The following is a 15,694-nucleotide window of genomic DNA, read 5'->3' on the forward strand; positions in this document are numbered from 1 at the left end:
GTTTTGTGATTATATCTTACGTACATATCCGTGTGCTCGTTTAGAAGCAGATGTAACAATTAAAGATTTATATGCTGCTCTCAGTACAATATCTACGCCAAAGGATGACAGCATGAGGTCCGAAGTAGAGCAAAGCAGAATTAAAGATATAATCAATGATTGGATGAGAGATTTACCACTCAGGCAAGAATTAATATCAGAAAAATTACACCGATATAAGCTAGCATCTATATTGGCTAAACGACTTCAAGATATAGAACTGGAAAAAGAAATCAACTTAAATTTAGATAGTGACATCAAAATGGGTGAAGAAATAACTAAGTTTATAGGGAAAGTACCTATAAATTATGAGCAAGATAATAAAACAGCTGAAACCGTCCAAAAATTGATAAATATGCTTAAAGGTTCTGCGCAATATAGAAAATTTATTTCAACTGGCCGATCAAGAAATAAGGAAATGCGAAAAGATATTTGCCATTGGCATCCCTGTAATTTGAACCAAAGAAATCTAGAGGAATTAGCAAAAATCAAAACTGATCTAATGGGACCATGTACCTCATCTTTCTTATCGTCGAGAGCCACAGGTACTTGCCAAACAGAATCAAGAGATATTTTAAGCGGATCATGTCTGCCTCAGATGCAAGTACCGTGCAAGGGAAAGCCTTTTACATCGAACATTGACACTAGAAACGTGTCATGTATGACAAGTAATCCTTACTGTTATATCGTTCCTAATATCGTTTCAAACGACAGCGGGTGGAGTAGCGTTGGGACAATTGGAATGCCGTCTACAGATTCATGCTCTTCACATTTAGTGCATATGAGGCCTCTCGAATCTGAACCTCTTTATGCAGCCGAATCCCTTACTTGGCGACCTCGGATGCTAAGTACGGAACGACAACCTATATCAGCAATGGGGCTTGAACCACTTCCTCCAACATTCATCTACCCTCAGCAAAATCGATTTGTTCCATCATTTTGTCCTTATTCTTATTATCCTGATCATCTGCAGCAGGATTTTTTGTACGAAAGTACTCCGCTTATTTATGCAACACCTGAAGTTTCCAGTGAGGAAGAAATTATAACGGCCAGTAAACCTGTGTGGACTCGTGAACCTCAACCGCTAGGGCTTATGCAACCTTACTTGTATGACTGTCAAAGATGTAGAGCGCAGATGTACAGAGCTCAAGATACTGAATTAACCTGGCGAGGACGTGGTTTTGATGATACCGATATTTGGGAATGTTGTTGGCGACAACAGAGACGTAGAGTGCATTTTTCCAGAAACGGGGATATCATGGACGGAAACGACATTTATGACAGCGAACAGAAGATAATGGATAGCAGAAGGCTCCAGCATTATGATATATGCCGAGCATGTGGCAGTTCCTGGCGAACTTACAATTTTTAAATGAATGAGTACATGTATGGTCGTGGGATAATTGTTTTCAGTTTTTTCTATTGATCGGATTTTTGTATTTTTATTTTATTACTGTTTTGCCTGTTTTTCGTTAATGCATGTTTTGTTTTTGGATTAAAGTTCTGTTAAACGTAGTTTGCTGTAATTTCTATGCATACTTACTGTTTTTCGGTATATTATTATAGTGCTCCTAGTTCATTGTTCGAAAATTAAGAGAAATGGCTTTATAATGTTTATTTAATAAATAACAGAAAAAACAATTACGATTCACCAAATACAATTACGATTCACCAAATACAACACATTTTCACTGGACACGACATGTTACCAATACAACGTCTTTTGCTTACAAAAAGTGTAAATGCCTTCAGCATTGAGACAATCGCATGGTTGATCTGAATCTTCACTGGAGCGATAGACTGGACAAGTTTTGATATTATTTATATAAACAGCGCCATTTCTTTTGGGTTCTGAAGCGGTAGGCTCAAACTGACGGCTATTTTGTGTTTGTCTATCTTGTAAACGACTATCTTGCATTTGTTCATCTTCTATGGGTTCATATTGTGTAACTTCATTTTGCATGCTAGCAGCTTTAGTTCGACAACAAACACCGTCTGGTTCATTAACATTGCATGGTCCAATATTATCAGTTGCATCCAATCCGCCGACGTTCATCGTCATTTGACTTGTTACTGAAAGTGGTACTCCATAACTCAAGGGAAGATTTTCCATAGTAAGCTCGTTAGGAACAATATTCTGTCTTTTGTCGTTATGTGCGCCTGAAAAGCTCGTCAAGAAAAGACCTTCAATACCAGAAACATTATGGTCCAATGCTCTTATTCTCATACCCGCCAACCGATTCGTTAGTTCTTTAGCCATAAAATCAATGTTAATTTGATGAGTTTCCAGCAACTGAGCATCCCTTTTTAAAAACTCTGTTATTTCACGCATCATTTCTTTGTTAACCATATCTTTATCGTTCTCGTGCATTCTCTGTATGTCACTCAATTTTTTTATTAAAATCTCCTTCACTCTATGTCTCATAAGAGCATCCAAATCACTTGTGATATTTACTACTGGTAATTCATCATACCATTGTTCTATTTCCTCACCCAACAGGATTTCGTTTGCCTCTTCAATCAAGGTTTGATCGTCAGGTAGAGGTACACTTCCTAACACTTTGTAAGCTTCTTGGCTTAGTTGATCTGTATTCACGTTACTGTATTCATTACTATGGGCAGCTTTAATATACTCAGCTAGTTGTTCTAACTTTCCCATTAGTCGCTGTTTATACACATTCGCTTTGACGGCATCTTCGGTTTTATACCTTGCTGAAAGAATATACTCATCTATTATTTTCATAATGAACATATGTTGCAGTGCGTCAGAAGCGTGTTCGCTGTATTGTCGTATGAAAAGTCTATCGAACTTTTCAGTCAATATTGCTCTAAATGGTAGAGCGTCTACAATACTATGAACGCATTCAAGTAGTTTTGTTATTTCCAATATTACTTTCTCTTTCCAATCGTTACGAAAACTTGCTACTTTTGCATGATTCATGTCATCCAACATTAAATCTAGTCGAGCATCTAACATGTCCTCAAAAATTGTGAAATCGTTCTCAATGTTTGGATCCGATTTTAACCTAAAATACGTTTTCCAAATACCGTTGAACAACGCCCTTTTTTCTAGATCCGCTATCGCTTTTTTTTCTGGTGTAGATACGTCTAAAGGTATGTCATCACATATCTTCTTAATAGCTTTATCGAAATACTCGTATGCTTCTGTTAGTGACATTCCTACAGGAACCTCTCTCAGTCGTGAATCTTGGCGACTTTTTTCAATAGTAGCTTTTCTTTCCTTAAAAGCGTCGGATTTTTTACTACGTCCAACTATTGATAAAGTGTAAACATCTGTGTATTGGTTGGCGTAATACATACTCTTATATCCTTTAAACTTTCGAACGCCAAATGGTCCCTGTTGTAAGCCAGATAGTGTGAAGGTTGAATAATCAGTTGCATACTCTGAATGTGCTTGGTGCACCCAAATTGAATTCCTACTCTTGCTCCACCTTCGTCGAGTGGGCGAGATATCATGAGATCGTTCTGACGGCGCACGGGAGCTCTCAGAATATTCAGTGAGTCTATTCATTTCGCGTTGTTCCGCAGATAAATATTGTTCGATGCGACCATGTCTTCCGTAAAAACCCCTCAGACGGCGGCTGCTATCAGGTGGCGTCATCGTATTAAATTCCGTACTCGAAGTCTTAGTTGACTCAAATTTGGAACTTGTTGCTCTTGGTCTTATAGTCTCAAAACTTGGTTCATTTGTTAGAAAATACTTATTTTCAACAGCAAGTTCTTTCATAAAGTGGTCACGGTTATTCGCAACTTTTATGCATCTTAATCTATTCATTAGTTCTGGTGCATGGGTTACTGGTACCATATTATCTTCACTCACGACTTTATTTAGCCATTTAAATATTTGGTATTTCAAATTTTCTAATTCAGCATTGTCATTCCCTCGACACTTCGGGTTCATTTCTAAATATTTTTGCCTGTCTATTATATCTGCAGCTAAATTTTTGATTGCCCACTGTAGCATTTTCGGATCGAAAACGGCTATTGACATTCTTGACAACCATTCGTCAATTTGTTCGGTTACCATTTCTTCGTAATTTATTTGTGATTTTTGGGAAACTCCTAAAGGCATGTCTGTTTTTGTACCAATATTGTTAGTTGTGGTAGTTACTTGCATTGATGCATCTGTTTTAGAGGCGGCAGTAAATACATTTTTGATTCTTGCTTTTAGCTCTTCTAAAAGTAAACTTCTGGGTAACTTTTTCAAAACTCTGTTCGCCCAGGAATCAACTTCTTCATCTATAACCTCGTCCAAACATCCTTTAACCTTTATATTCTTCTCAACGGTCTCAGCTAGTTTTTTAATATATTCCTTCTTCACTTTTCTATCATCACCGTAATGAAATTCGTATGGTAAATCGTAATACCAATCAAATATTTCTACATATAATTCTTTGACAACATGAGTATCTGGAAAATATTTATTTTCGTGAGATGAAGTATTTGATTTCATGCCTTTCTCATTTTCTTGGGATTTAGATTTGAAGACTGGTGCTGGAACCATTTGTATTCTCTTCATCAATCCTGGAACGTGTTGTATGACTTGTATCTTGTCTTCCCCGGCTAGTTTCCTTATCCATTTAAATATGAGAAACTTCAAATGTTCAGATTCGTGTAAAACGGAACCTCGAACAGAGGGGTGTAGTTCTAAATATTTGAATCTTTTGACTATTGTATCGGCTAATTCTGTAACAGCCATCTCTCTGAAAGCTGAGTGGTGTGTTATAGGAAGCAGATCCTTTACAATAAACAGCCATTGCTCTATCTGACTAGATATCTGTTTTGCATAAGCCTTTAAACAAGTATCAAAGCATTTTTCTGAAATTCGTAACTTTGCAAGTCTGCTTGCTTCTTCAGTTGGATTGCAACAAACTAAGTACGTTTCAGAATAGGCGGTACCCAAGCGTGTATTTGAAAAACGTATTTTATCAGAAAACACATCTTTGAAATTATCAGTAATTACACTGCTGAGGCTCTTTGCTTGATTTCTGTTTAGTCTGCCAACTTCTTTTAGCACATCGCAAATGTCAAATTTAACCTCATCTTCTTTGTAAATTTCGTTAAACGCATCGAAAAGTATACCGACTATTTCCATCTCCATGCAGGCTATTCTGCTTTTGTTCGTAACTAAACCAGTAACTTCTAGCAAACGTGATAATTCTTGTGCTACGAATTTTTCTAGTTCATGTATAATAGCTTGCTCTTCGCCACCTTTGTCGTTAATGATATTCATAGATTCAGTCCATTTTATTTCAGGAGATCGATCTCTACTGTTTTTTCTTCGGTTTAGTTTCATAATACTGTACACCAATTCTCCTGTTACTGCATTCAAGTAATTTTTGTCTTTCTTCGTTTCGTTTTCTAGAGGTATTTCGTTCAATATTTCCATGATATAGGATTTCAACATGCATTTATAATCTTTATTACATTCAGGCCTGTACACAATAAAAGGTTGTAATCTTTGGACTATAGAGTCTAATATGTCTTCTTTGCTAATAGGTCTGCCAAGAAAATCTTTATTCTTAATAGGTATATTATTAAGCCAGTTTTTGATAATAATTCTTACGTTAGATTCATCATTCATTTTGTTATTTGTGTAAATGTTGGGTACAGCATAAGTGTAAAATTGAAGAGGTTTGGATTTCGATTTTTTGTTTTTTAGATACATTTTCTTTAGTTTCCTTACTATGTACTCTGGTAGTTGTTCTCTGAATTGTTGGCCTTCCTCGTCATCATCAGAGAAATGACTTGGAACTTTGCTTAAAAACTTCTTAATTTTGGACTTTATTTTCTCCTCGCCACCGGGTTTCTTTAGCTTCCCAGCCAATCGTTTTAATTTTTCGCTCCATAGTTTTGCTTTCTGCACGGTATATATTTCTTGTAGCCACTCCAGGATTTCGTCTTGTAGCTTTATGTTATTTTTGTTTATATTCTCTTGTGATTTGGTTTTCCTGGCTTCGTTTCGGTTGAATCTTTTCTTAGCGGTTGTTAGATCTATTGAGCTGAAGGCGGTTTGGACGGCTTTGATTTCAGAGTTTGGACCAAAATACGTGCTTGCTAGGAAACATTCTTCATCTGCTTCGTTATACCCGCTGGACATCGTTGGTACCTGTAACAGAAAATCTAATATCATCGTTCGAGTTGATGACTAACATTACATTAACCAGGAGTTTGGGACTTGCTACTCCTCTGAGCAACGAGGTGAAGATTTTAAACCAAGCTACTTATAAGGCAAACAGAAAAGGGAGCCACATTGAAGCAATCTAAAAAAGCAATATTGATATAAAAAAAACTCAATTTTGAGATGAATTGTTTTCTTAGTCTCGTGATATTTGTCATGTTGGTTCTGGGACGAGTATTTTTAACTGCTACTGGGTCCTTATCCACTGTGTCGATATATCACTGTGTCGATATCGGCGCCATCTATTGGAGACATTAAGTATTTTTCTATCGTGTGGGTTGTGAGGCGGATTACTAACCCCATCAACCCTGACGACTTATTTACATCGATAAGTAAGTAGTAACCAGGACCAACGGGTTAACGTGCGTACGTAGTATAGTTTATACGTCTAGATAGCTTTGTAAATGCATCGAAAAAGCGTTTTTTTTTTTTAAGTAGAAAGAGTTGCACAGAGGTGTAGCTAGTCCCTATATTACTCACTTCTCGACAAGGCTGAAATGGCGCGCCAGTCAATATTGGCTCTGTAAAACAAAACGGCAACATTACACAACTTATGTTTTTCTAGCAATCTCCTGTGCTTAGGCATAGAATAAGGAATATACTACGTATAGAACGCACCAATGTCTGAGCTAGGTTTACCTCACGCCCCCCCTCGAACATAGTTTAAACTTGAATCGTATGGTGTCAGACGTCACACACAGATGCGCGTGTGCGATATCGTCAATGTAAAACGAGGTTGTTTGTACGAAGTGTCCGGGGTGTGGCTTAGGGAAACTCACAAAGAGAAAATGAAATCGAAAAAGTTTGTCTTTGCAAAAGATCGCGACGAGTGGAACTCTGTTGTTCGAGGCCTACATCACAACATATTAAAAAAAAACTGCGAACTTTTTTTTAGTTACTGATCGTCAGTCAGATTTTTCAATTTTGGAACTTTTCAAAGATATAAAAATTGGTGTGCATTTTAATCCGTTTTTTTTTTAAAGTTTAATTACTCTTTCGGTCAATTGTGTTAGAATGAATTCTATTACAAAATAAATGTCGGCCATATTGCATAAATAATCAAAAAGAGAATAAAAGAATTTCCATATTACGTTACGTTTAGTTTATTATTGAATACCAAAAATAAAAGTATGAACGAAATAAAATGTAAAAGCTAAAAAAACAATATAATTACGTTACAGACAATAAAATTAAAAAAATACAAAAAATAAAGTATGTTGTTAATGTTGAAAGTGTAAAGTAATATTTAAAAAAAAAATAGGTATCAATAGTAAGGATATGGCGGATGGCAAGGTGGTGGGAAAAAAGAGTAATATCTCATAGGATGCGGCATGTCGACACATTCACGGTTGAAGCAAGGCTTCGACTTTAACTTTTTGATTTTCTCCAAACATCGACAGCGACTATCATAATCCTCGTCTGTATCAAAGTCCAAACGTCTCCTAACGCATATCATCTTTTGAGTCCCCCGAGATTTTTGAGGTCTCTGCGGCATATAAGGTCTTGGTATCGTTTGGTGTTGAGGAGTGGCATACCCAATATTATCTGTTCCGGAAGCTGTTGATCTTGCACGGTTGTTTTGGTCCGTAAACATCTGGATTCCCTCCCGATCCGTGGATCTGTAAAAGCCTGGAGCTTGCTGGCCCGTTTCTGCTACTGTTGCAATGCCGGAGCCAACTCCTTGAGGCATCGAAGCCCCGTGTGGACACACACCTCCCTCATGACAAGGCACGTCTTGCTCGGCAGGTCCTGCGTATGAAGCTCCGCGACCTGGTCCACCAGCGAAAGAACCAGGCCCTGGTGCACCAGCGAATGAACCGGGACCAGCGGTAGGCGGTCCCATTTCAGGACGAAATTGACCACCACCTCCGAACTGGCTTGGAGCGCCATTAACAGGCATTGCTCCAAATGAACCAGCACCTGGAGCTTGACCACCTTGAAATGAACCTGATCTGGGAGCTTGAACACCTACAAATGACCCTGGTCCGGGAGCTTGACCACCTCCAAATGGTCCTGGTCCGGGATGTTGGTCAACTCCACCTGCAAATGGCCCTGGTCCGGGAGGTTGGCCAACTCCACCTGCAAATGACCCTGGTCCAGGAGGTTGGCCAACTCCACCTGCAAATGAACCTGGTCCTGGAGCTTGACTTCCACCGCCTACAAATGGAGGTGATGCTCCGGTTACTAGACCTACAGGACCAAACGATCCAGGACCAGTTGGACCCACTGCAATTCCATCTGGACCACTAGGTCCATAAACCGGCCCCTGTCCTGGCGGTTGATACGGAGGCATTGGGAGCGGTAAACCACTAGACATATTTTCACAAGTTTTACAACCTGGCGTAGGTGAAAACGCTGGGAGACCAGAGGCGTGGACTGAAGCGTTGAGTGAGCCTTGCATGCCAGATATCTGGCTTTGAGGCCCGAGAGGCGGGCCAACACTACGGTCCATCACTTGTTGGTAAGATGAACTAATCGGGCGCTCTTGGTTAAACGCTCCATACTCAGGGGGTTCCAAGATCGAGGTATTTTGTGGTTGTGGTCCAAATTGAAGAGAGTTTTGATTTTGTGGATGTTGATATGACCGTAAGCCCGGTGGAGTTGCCGGAATAGGAGGATATTTGGCTTGATACTGTGTCATATATTGGTCAAGCCACATAGATCCGTCTTGGTTTGGAGGAGGTTGTCCAGGAGCGCCAACATTTGCTGGTTGTCCAGGCGGCATTGGTTGGCCTGCAGACTGCTGTTGCATGGATGGCTGCATTTGCGGAGGCATAGATTGCCGTTGCATTTGTTGCGGCATAGATTGCTGTTGCATCTGTAGCGGCATAGACTGTTCGAGTTGTTGCGCTTCCTGATTCCACATTGCTACCGGTGCTTTAGTTTCGTTCATTGACCCCCAAACTTCCGGTGTTGAATCCTGCCTCTGCTTTGATACGCTCTGTCTTCCAGGAGACTTTGCAGCTGACGATCTTCTACCATCAACTAGTTGTACCGATTTCCGACTAGCATTCTGCTGCTGCATACTTGGTCTGCGGCCGCTCTGAGCTATGCTTTGCCGAGGAGCTGAGCCTGGGGAAGAACCTGAAGTCGCGCCAGACATCGCTCCCTGCTTGCCGACGCTTTGCCGAGGCGCTCCCAGTGCACCCGGTTGGTAGAAATCTGGCTGTTTAGTCGCATCCAATGACTTAAACGCGTCGTCCGAAGAAGGTCCGAAGCTTGCTCCCGTGTCTTGTCCAGGCATTCCTTGTTGAGCAGGACCAGCTCCTTGTCCCGCCATACTTTTTCGACCTGCACCTGACTGTCCCATTTGACCCTGACCTGCCATACTTTGCCTTGCACCTTGCGCTGCCATAGATTGTCTCATTCCCTGACATCCCATACTTTGTCGAGGTGCACCAGGCTGTCCCATTTGACCTTGAGCTCCCATGCTTTGCCTCGCAGCACCTTGTGCTGTTCCCATAGATTGACTCATTGGACGTTGAGCTGCCACACCCTGTTGCGCTCCAATAGATTGATCCATCGGACTTGGACCACCCATGCTTTGCCAAGCTCTACCAGGCATATCTCTCATATTTTGCCCCATTGGTACTTGGCCTCCCATGCTTTGGCCTCTTGGACCTTGTGGTCCCATTGCACCTTGCATTCCAGTTGGTCCTTGCATACCCATACCTTGTCCAATTGGTCCTTGGCCTCCCATACCTTGCCCCATTGGTCCTTGCATTCCCGTACCTTGCCCAATTGGTCCTTGGCCTCCCATACCTTGCCCCATTGGTCCTTGGCCTCCCATACCTTGCCCCATTGGGCCTTGCATTCCCATACCTTGCCCAATTGGTCCTTGGCCTCCCATACCTTGCTCCATTGGTCCCTGTCCCCCCATGTTTTGCCCCATCGGTCCTTGTCCTCCAATGCTTTGCTCCGTAGAACCCATTCCTGGCTGCCCGTGTCCTAGTCGATTTTGCATTCCACAAACATCATGCTGTGCTGCAATAAAAGGCCACGGAGCTTCACCCAAACCCTGCGTCGTCATACCCTTTTCTTCATACCCTTTGGTTTTGGCCTCGACCTTCTCTAAGTATTTGGCAAGCCAGAAGCTTTGAGTTCCAGCATCTGCTTTGGGTTGCTCTCCTGACGCTGCAGCAGCAGGATTTTGTGATAAAGCCTGTGCCGCTTGTTGGGAAAGAGTGAGGGGCCCGCCTATCGGGCCCTGTCCAAGGCTTTGGTGTAGGGCGCAGGGTACGTCGTCCGGACCGAAGCTTGGTTTACGCTGATCGAACGAGTACCACATTCTGCCTGCAGCGTCCTGCATCGCGGACGTTGGCTGAGGATGTATTGCTGCAGTCGGTGGACCTACCCATTTCTTTGAAGTTTCATTTACATCACCTTGTTCAGGAACTTGAACTTGTTGCTGTTGCTGTTGTATACGACTTGAATTGCCAGGCATATTACCAGACTGCGCGAAATCGTTATACGCTATGGACTCATTAAACATCACTGTTGATTTACGTTGTTCTCTCGCACCTTTATCTCTGTTTTTTATTCTATTTGTCAACTCGTCCACCATAAAATTCATATTCAAACTTTCATCCTTACCAAGAGGTAACTTTTCCAGAATCTGTGACACTTCATGCCTCAAAGCTAATTCGTCTGTGGTGTCAGCAAAACTTGATTGTTTTTCCAATTCATACAATCTTTTTGCTAAAATATCTCTTAATCTCCTTCTCTTGAGTTGTTCTACGGTATCTTCATTTGGAGCCAGGGGCAGATCAGAGAACCATTTGTCAATTTCCATGCCAAGCAGAATCTCATCAGCCTCTTGTTTGACCGTCTCATTGCTAGGTAAAGGCACTTGCTGCATTGCGGTCAAAATTTCATTCATGTACATTTCTTCATCCACATCTTTCAATTCTTTATTGTGGAGCTTCTTTATATCAGACACAAATTCTTGAATACGTCTTAAAAGTTTCGATCTATACACATTTGCTTTTATCGGGTCCTCATCCTTATAACGCGTGAATAGTATGTACTCATCTGTTAAGAACAATATCTTCAAATCTTCATACAATTTAATCGGATCTTCTCCTCCAACTTTTGTCTCAGTTCTTGGAATATAAACTGATACGCTGTCAACGAGTTTTTGGCCAAAAGTTTCAGGTGCGTGTTGAAGTTTAATCATTTCATTGATTTGAGATGTTTTTTCGATCAGTTCTACTTTAAGAAGGTGCTTTTTCTTTTGCAGCTCCTCTGTAGGAGGCACTAATGAAAATAGCTCTTCGATTTCGTCATCTAATACATCTTCATAAAAAAACTGGTTTGCCATAGTCTCGGGTGAGGATTTTATCTTAGCTACTGCTTTCCAGATCCCATGATAAAGGCCTAATCTCATTTTTTCAGCTAAATCCGGATCCGTATTTGGAGGCATGGGTATAGATTGGACCCAATTTTTAAGAAACTCATCATATTCGTCATTTAGTTGTTTTAAATTTGGGGTAGGTGCCAAATGATTAATAGCTTGCTGTTGACATGGCTGTTGACAAGGCTGTGGACATGGCTGATGACAAGGTGCAGTGCATGCATTTGAAGGCACCCCAGTAGTCTGTTGAACTGTCACCAACACGTTTTTCCGCAAATTATGTGTAATAATCGGTTTAGTTTTCTTCATAATTGGAGTATTACGTCGATTACGCCGTAATATATCAAAAAATATATCAGACTGGTTTGCTTCCGCGCCTCGATCCTGTTTAGCTGGTGCTGTACTAATATCATCTCGACTTTCATCGGGTGGTGTATCCAAACTGCTCATCGTGCATTTCGTGGAAGTTGGTGTTGGATCATTTTGTGTAGCGCTCGAAGGTCTACGAGAGGGCTGTGATGAGCTACCACTACAATTATGTATCCTTGAACTTCTTCTACTACGCTTAGTCAACACAGGAACTGGGATGCTTCTAATCCTCTTCATCAAGTCTGGTGCTTTTTCTAACGTATCCATGTTGTTTTCACCAACTACCTTATTGATCCACTTATATATTTGATATTTAAAATGTTCAAGCTCATCTTTCTCTGTGACTAGACAGGTAGGGCTTAGCTGTAAATACTTGCGTCTATCAACAACATCTTCGGCTAGATCTCTGATTACCTTATATCTAAACGAATGATCGTGTACTTTAGGAACTGCGGTAGCAATACTGTTCAACCAATGCTCGATTTCTTTGGATAATTGTCGCATATAAGCATCTATATTGGATTTAGAATCCCCTTCATTGGTTGAGCCTGTAATTTGGGAAGAAGTAGGTGTATCACAATGTCCATTTTTGCACGGTTCGCTATGCTTTTCGCTTCTTTCTTCCTTGTTAGTGCTACAAGTATTATTACTAATTTCAGTCTCTTTTAGATCGGCCTCGCTGTCCGACTTGTTTTGTTCTTGTATGTGCAGGATATTTTCAATACATTCATTTGGCGTCGCGTGGAAAAATCGCTTTTTCAATTTCTTTATCAATATATTGGAGAATATCTCTGCTTGATTTTTTAAAATTTGCCCTGTGTTTCTGAGTAGTGTTGTTATTTCATTAACGACCTCATCATCTTTGCTATTGCTTACATCTTCCAACGTATCAAGTAAAACTTCGACAAGATCCGTCTCAATATCTCCAATTTTGCTTGAATCAATATCTAATTGTGAATTCTGTATAGATTCCACTAATTCCTTCTTTACAAACTCTTTTATTTCGTCTTCAGAAGGCCGAATGAATCTTTTAAAGGTGGTCGCCGTGTTGACAATGAATTCATTTTTAGGATATTTGAATTTATTCGGAACCTTTTCTTTGTAAAAATCCCTAATCTTAGCGTGTTCCAATCTACTTATTAAGTCTTCAGCTAACTTGTTCGAGTAGATAGCCTTGTTACAGTTTTCAACATCAACCGGTATATCGTCGACTATGTCTAAAATCTCAGTTCTAAACTTCTTTTTATTAAATAAAGCTCCTTTCGGTACGATTTTTAATCTACAAACTATGTAACTTAATATCTCATCTTTATTAACAGCTCTTCCAAGAAAATCTCGCGCTTTCAAAGGTATCTCATTCAACCAATCGCATATAACTCTTCTAATGTGATTGTTACAAATCATGAAATTTGTAATTTCTGCACAGTAAACATTGAAATTTCTTTGTCCTATGTGTTTCATATTAGTTGCTAGATCTTTAGAAATCTTCCGTCTATAAGCGAGACTGTTTTCGTCGTACTCAGAATGACAATCCGAAGGAGTTTTAGGGACGCCTTCAATTGGTTTTGTTTTATTACTATCTATAGTGCTTGTTACATGTCTCCTAATATCCTCAGCCTTGTCTCTTAAAAATTTCAGCTCCTGATGCAGAAATATCTCTTCAAGTTTCTCCAAAATTTGGCACTGTAAACTCTTCTTCTTTTTAACATCTTCTTCGGATTTGCTTTTTCTCGTGTTAGAGATTAAACTTTCTGATGATATCTCTATGCAACTAAGGGTAGTTTGGACAGACTTTCGGGCATGGCCGAACGCTTGTACAGACTTGTGGATGTAACGAAGGGATACTCCACCTTCTGAGGGTTGGGTCGAGTCCGGGGTTAACGCCACGGCTACCTGGAACAAGGGGCGGTCGGGGAGATCTAGGTCCAGCCAAAAAATATACTTTTTGACGTGACTCGAATGGCATGGACTACTTGGCTGGAGGGAAGACTGCGAAATGATACTGAAGGCCTTGTTACGTCTTCATTCTTTTTTTTGACGAGACTCATTGTAGTTTTGCCGCAAATGGCATTAACTACGTGGCCGGAGGTCTTCTTAGACTCTTCAGATACTATCAAAAACAACACATTACGTCATTATACTCCTCGGGTTAAAAAGGCAACTCACAAACAATTTATTTAAAAAGCAACATTGCAATTTGACATTTGCGCATGTAAAAGTACGCAATATCAAGAAATGTCAAATAGCAATATTGCTTTTTTAAATGAATTGCTTTGATGTGGCGTTTTTAAACCCCCAATTTGTTCATAATAAAGGCTCCGACTTCTAGGCTACTAAAACCCCACATACTTTCGCCTAGTCTAGTGCTGGCTGCCTGTTTAGGTAAGCGAGACTGCCTTAGATTTGAAGACGCTAATTAACAAAAGGGTTACTTACGTTTCGTTTCGGGGGGTCATTTCTTGGAGTCGTAGACACCTCCCTGCATACCATCTGGGCTGCTGCTGCAATGGTTGACAAATTGTTTGCATTGCATACTAACATAAGCTCATAACTATATCTCAGAGGTACATCCATCGCAAGATGAACTAAGTGCGACACCTCACCGAGCTTTCTATTAAACCAACGTGATAGGTGAGCCGTATCGCCGTCTACAATGGTCGAGGCAAAATCAAATCAAATACAATATACAAACCAGGGATGTTAGAGAGCTCCGTAACCGTAACCGAATCCGAAAAAAAGTTAACAAAGGTAATAGTTAGAGTTAGTTGTTAGTTAGTATTATTGATTGATTGATTGATAGTTTCGGATAATATCGGAATATCGGAGCCTAATTGAGATACGTTATGTTGTTTCGATCGGCTGGCCGCTGCCAATGCCGACACACAAGCCGCGCGCATTGTTTGTTTTTTTCTTCTTTTATCGTCATAAGTCATAACATATATAACTTGACGTTATAAATAAAATCACTTTATTACCTATTTGTAACTTACTTTTGAAATTCCTTAAAAATATATCCGTAACCTAAATTATCCGAAACTAATGGATAATACGAAATAATTTATTATCCGTATCCGTATCCGGTATACCTAATAATCATTCTTAAATCCGTATCCAATTCGTATCCGAAATTTCAATTTCAATTCCATAACATCCCTGGTACAAACCATACAAACATGTACAACTGTGTTAGAGAAATACATACTTCGTACTGTTTTTACAAAGTGCAAATTATACTATAGGGGTTGTTATTACCTTGAATTTCGGAATTGACCATGCTTGGTGTCTGAAATATAAACATAGAGATGTTAATACAGGGTGTTAGTGACATCGTAACGAAAACTTTTAGTTCAAATCATGGTCTGACTCCTACTCCTCAGTATTTGTTATGGTGTCACTAAAACCCATACCTACTCGTATGGCTACCTGTATGTACTTATATGGAGTGTAAGAGAGAATACTGAGAGGGATGACTCAGCTCATTATTCTGAGTTAATATAAAATGGAATTTCCATCGCAAAAGTATAGAATTGAAATTAATTTAAAAAACCAAAAAAAAAAACATTAATTTTGCGACGGAAAATTCCACTTGATATTAACTCAGAATCATGGTCTGAATCAGCTCCGTCAGTATTCCCTTATTTCAACCCTGGTGTCAGGGATACTATTGAGCCGCCAAAGGCCCCAACAATAACAAAGCTATACTAACACTCTGCTCCGGCATCGACCGTCTT

The 15,694-nt window shown here is 40.0% G+C and overlaps 1 protein-coding gene across 1 annotated transcript; it reads right to left on the bottom strand.

Moving 5' to 3' along the window:
- Positions 1 to 8,209: 8,209 nt before the first annotated feature.
- On the bottom strand, positions 8,210 to 9,521 carry LOC126378293 (calcium-binding protein P-like). The gene is made up of 2 exons (XM_050026486.1): positions 8,847 to 9,521; positions 8,210 to 8,398 (listed from the first exon to the last, which is right to left on the bottom strand). Exons 1-2 carry the CDS (start codon positions 9,519 to 9,521, stop codon positions 8,210 to 8,212), a joined length of 864 nt encoding a protein of 287 aa, XP_049882443.1.
- Between the last annotated feature and the right edge of the window lie 6,173 nt (positions 9,522 to 15,694).

The sequence above is a fragment of the Pectinophora gossypiella genome, chromosome 26 (genome assembly GCF_024362695.1).
Source record: "Pectinophora gossypiella chromosome 26, ilPecGoss1.1, whole genome shotgun sequence".
Taxonomy (NCBI): Eukaryota; Metazoa; Arthropoda; class Insecta; order Lepidoptera; family Gelechiidae; genus Pectinophora; species Pectinophora gossypiella.

Bases quoted from the DNA above. Each gene is read 5' to 3' on its own strand.
- LOC126378293 (XM_050026486.1), bottom strand. From the start codon at position 9,521: ATGGCGGGACAAGGAGCTGGTCCTGCTCAACAAGGAATGCCTGGACAA. The intron at 8,399-8,846 runs GCAACTCCACCG...CTCCATTTGTAG, and splicing joins CCAAATATCCTCCTATTCCG to GCGGTGGAAGTCAAGCTCCA.